At 48.7% G+C, this 1,959-nt stretch overlaps 1 protein-coding gene across 1 annotated transcript in view; it reads left to right on the forward strand.

Moving 5' to 3' along the window:
• Positions 1-1,959, forward strand: part of LOC105533465 (liver carboxylesterase 1-like) — a 46,822-nt gene that overhangs the window by 37,530 nt on the left and 7,333 nt on the right. Inside the window, exons 9-10 of the mRNA XM_011971933.1 lie at positions 207-287; positions 552-699. Coding sequence (XP_011827323.1) covers positions 207-287; positions 552-699 — 229 coding nt within the window. The remainder of the gene's footprint in view (positions 1-206; positions 288-551; positions 700-1,959) is intronic.

Genomic DNA, 1,959 nt, shown 5'->3' on the forward strand with positions numbered 1-1,959 from the left:
TAATCTTTGCAATGCTTGAGTTTCTGGATATAAGCCCATTTGATTAATTGATTTTGCCCATTTCAGTAAAGACCCATGTCCTTAAAAGCCCCCAAAATGAGAGGACTTTCAGTCTGCATTGGTTTGGTCAGTTGGTCAGTTTGTTTGTTCCTTCTCATTAATTCCCAACAATTCATAAATGCTTAACTTTTTTTTTTTTTTAACAGTCGTTGGGCTATCCACTCTCCGGAGGGCAACTGGACCAGAAGACAGCCATGTCACTCTTGTGGAAGTCCTATCCCCTTGTTGTAAGCGTCTAAGAATCATGGGAATTGGCTGAGACGCAGAGAGGGAAAATGAGTTGCCACAAATCGTACAGCAATTAAAAGGCAAAATGAAGACTGGGTCCTCAGGGTTTTCCCCATCTTTCCACCTTTCCCACTTTGCTTTCCACCCTAGCAGGGAGTTGCACAGGGCTCGTGAGATTCACTATTGAGGCAGGCCTTCCCAGTGGGCTAGAGAAGCAGCATCACTCACCAGGGGGTTGTGGCTACTTTATTGATCTATTTCAGTACATTGCTAAGGAACTGATTCCAGAAGCCACTGAGAAATACTTAGGAGGAACAGATGACCCTGTCAAAAAGAAAGACTTGTTCCTGGACCTGATAGCAGATGTGGTGTTTTGTGTCCCGTCTGTGATTGTGGCCCGGCACCACAGAGGTAAGTCCCAGAGGTCAAACAGGGGAGGGACATGGACCCCACCAGCTTCTGTATCTGACCCACCTACCTCCCAGCATAGACAGACCTGGAAAGAGCTGAGGGTCAGACTTCAAAGGCTGATTCCATATGGCATGGCATGAGATGCTGTCTTATTTTGGTTTATGCCAGCAGCAGACTGTTAGAAAAAAAAAATCCAGAGGCAAGTGGTTTTTTAAGGTGATGATCCCAGATAACAGCAATAGGGATGTGGGGAAGTGAGAGAGGAAAGAGATGGAATCCAATCCATGATGCATTGCCAAGGGAGTATCCACTGTGGACAACTGGAGCTGGGAAACTCAAGGAAACATGGAGGATACAGTGCTCAGGGGCGTCCCATCTGAGCGGCAAGGGAGACAGGGTATTTGTCTCCCAGCTTCTGCTTGTGATTGGTTGAAGGCTCTTGCAAGGAGTTGTTTATTCCCTGTGACTTTGACCTGCTGCACACAAGGGCAGAGTAGTCTCTTGTGACCATACAAAGGCCTCAGGTCAGGAGCTACAGATGCTGGAGGTGGAAGTCAGGCTGGCATGACCAGGAGGAGGGGATATGGGTGAGACACTGTCAGCATCTGCTGCAAGGGCTCCATGCCTGGAGTTATCGTGGGACACAGGGCTGCTGTGGGACAAACACTGAAAGATGAGTCGTGCAAGGTATTTAAGGTCCAAGCCGGCTGCAAACAAGTTTGTTAAGTATTGGAGCTGGATAAAAAGTGGGAGCCCTGCATGGGATCCGGAGAATTGTCCAGGACCAAGAAGGCCAAAGGGAGGAGCCAGGGCGGGTGTGGGGGAGGTGGTCTGAAGAATGGCAAGTCTGAGACTGGCTTTTGTCTATCTCTGTGTGTGCAGTAATGGGCAAGCACAGGTCCAGGGCAGGGTCTATGCAGGACCTTCTACTACTGACCCAAGGCTGTGCGAGTGGGGTGTGAGGTTAGGGATATGTGGGCTCATCTAGAAGGAATAAACAACTCCTTGTAAGAGCCTTCAACCAGTGTCCTTTCCTGGGTGCCAACTAGAGAGGGCTCACAGGACTCTTTCTTCCAGCTCTCATTCGCCTAGCCTGCAAGCCAGGAGATGTCCTTTCTCTAACCATCCTGGAAGGGTTTTTAAATTTGGAACTTCATAAGCATGATAAAAACTTGCTAAAGCTGATCTAGCAGGTGCCCAGACACTGGTTTGCACAGGAGAGGGCAGGTGCTCATAACTCTCACTTCTTCACAGGGTCCT

The sequence above is a fragment of the Mandrillus leucophaeus genome, unplaced genomic scaffold (genome assembly GCF_000951045.1).
Source record: "Mandrillus leucophaeus isolate KB7577 unplaced genomic scaffold, Mleu.le_1.0 Scaffold125, whole genome shotgun sequence".
NCBI classification, from domain to species: Eukaryota; Metazoa; Chordata; class Mammalia; order Primates; family Cercopithecidae; genus Mandrillus; species Mandrillus leucophaeus.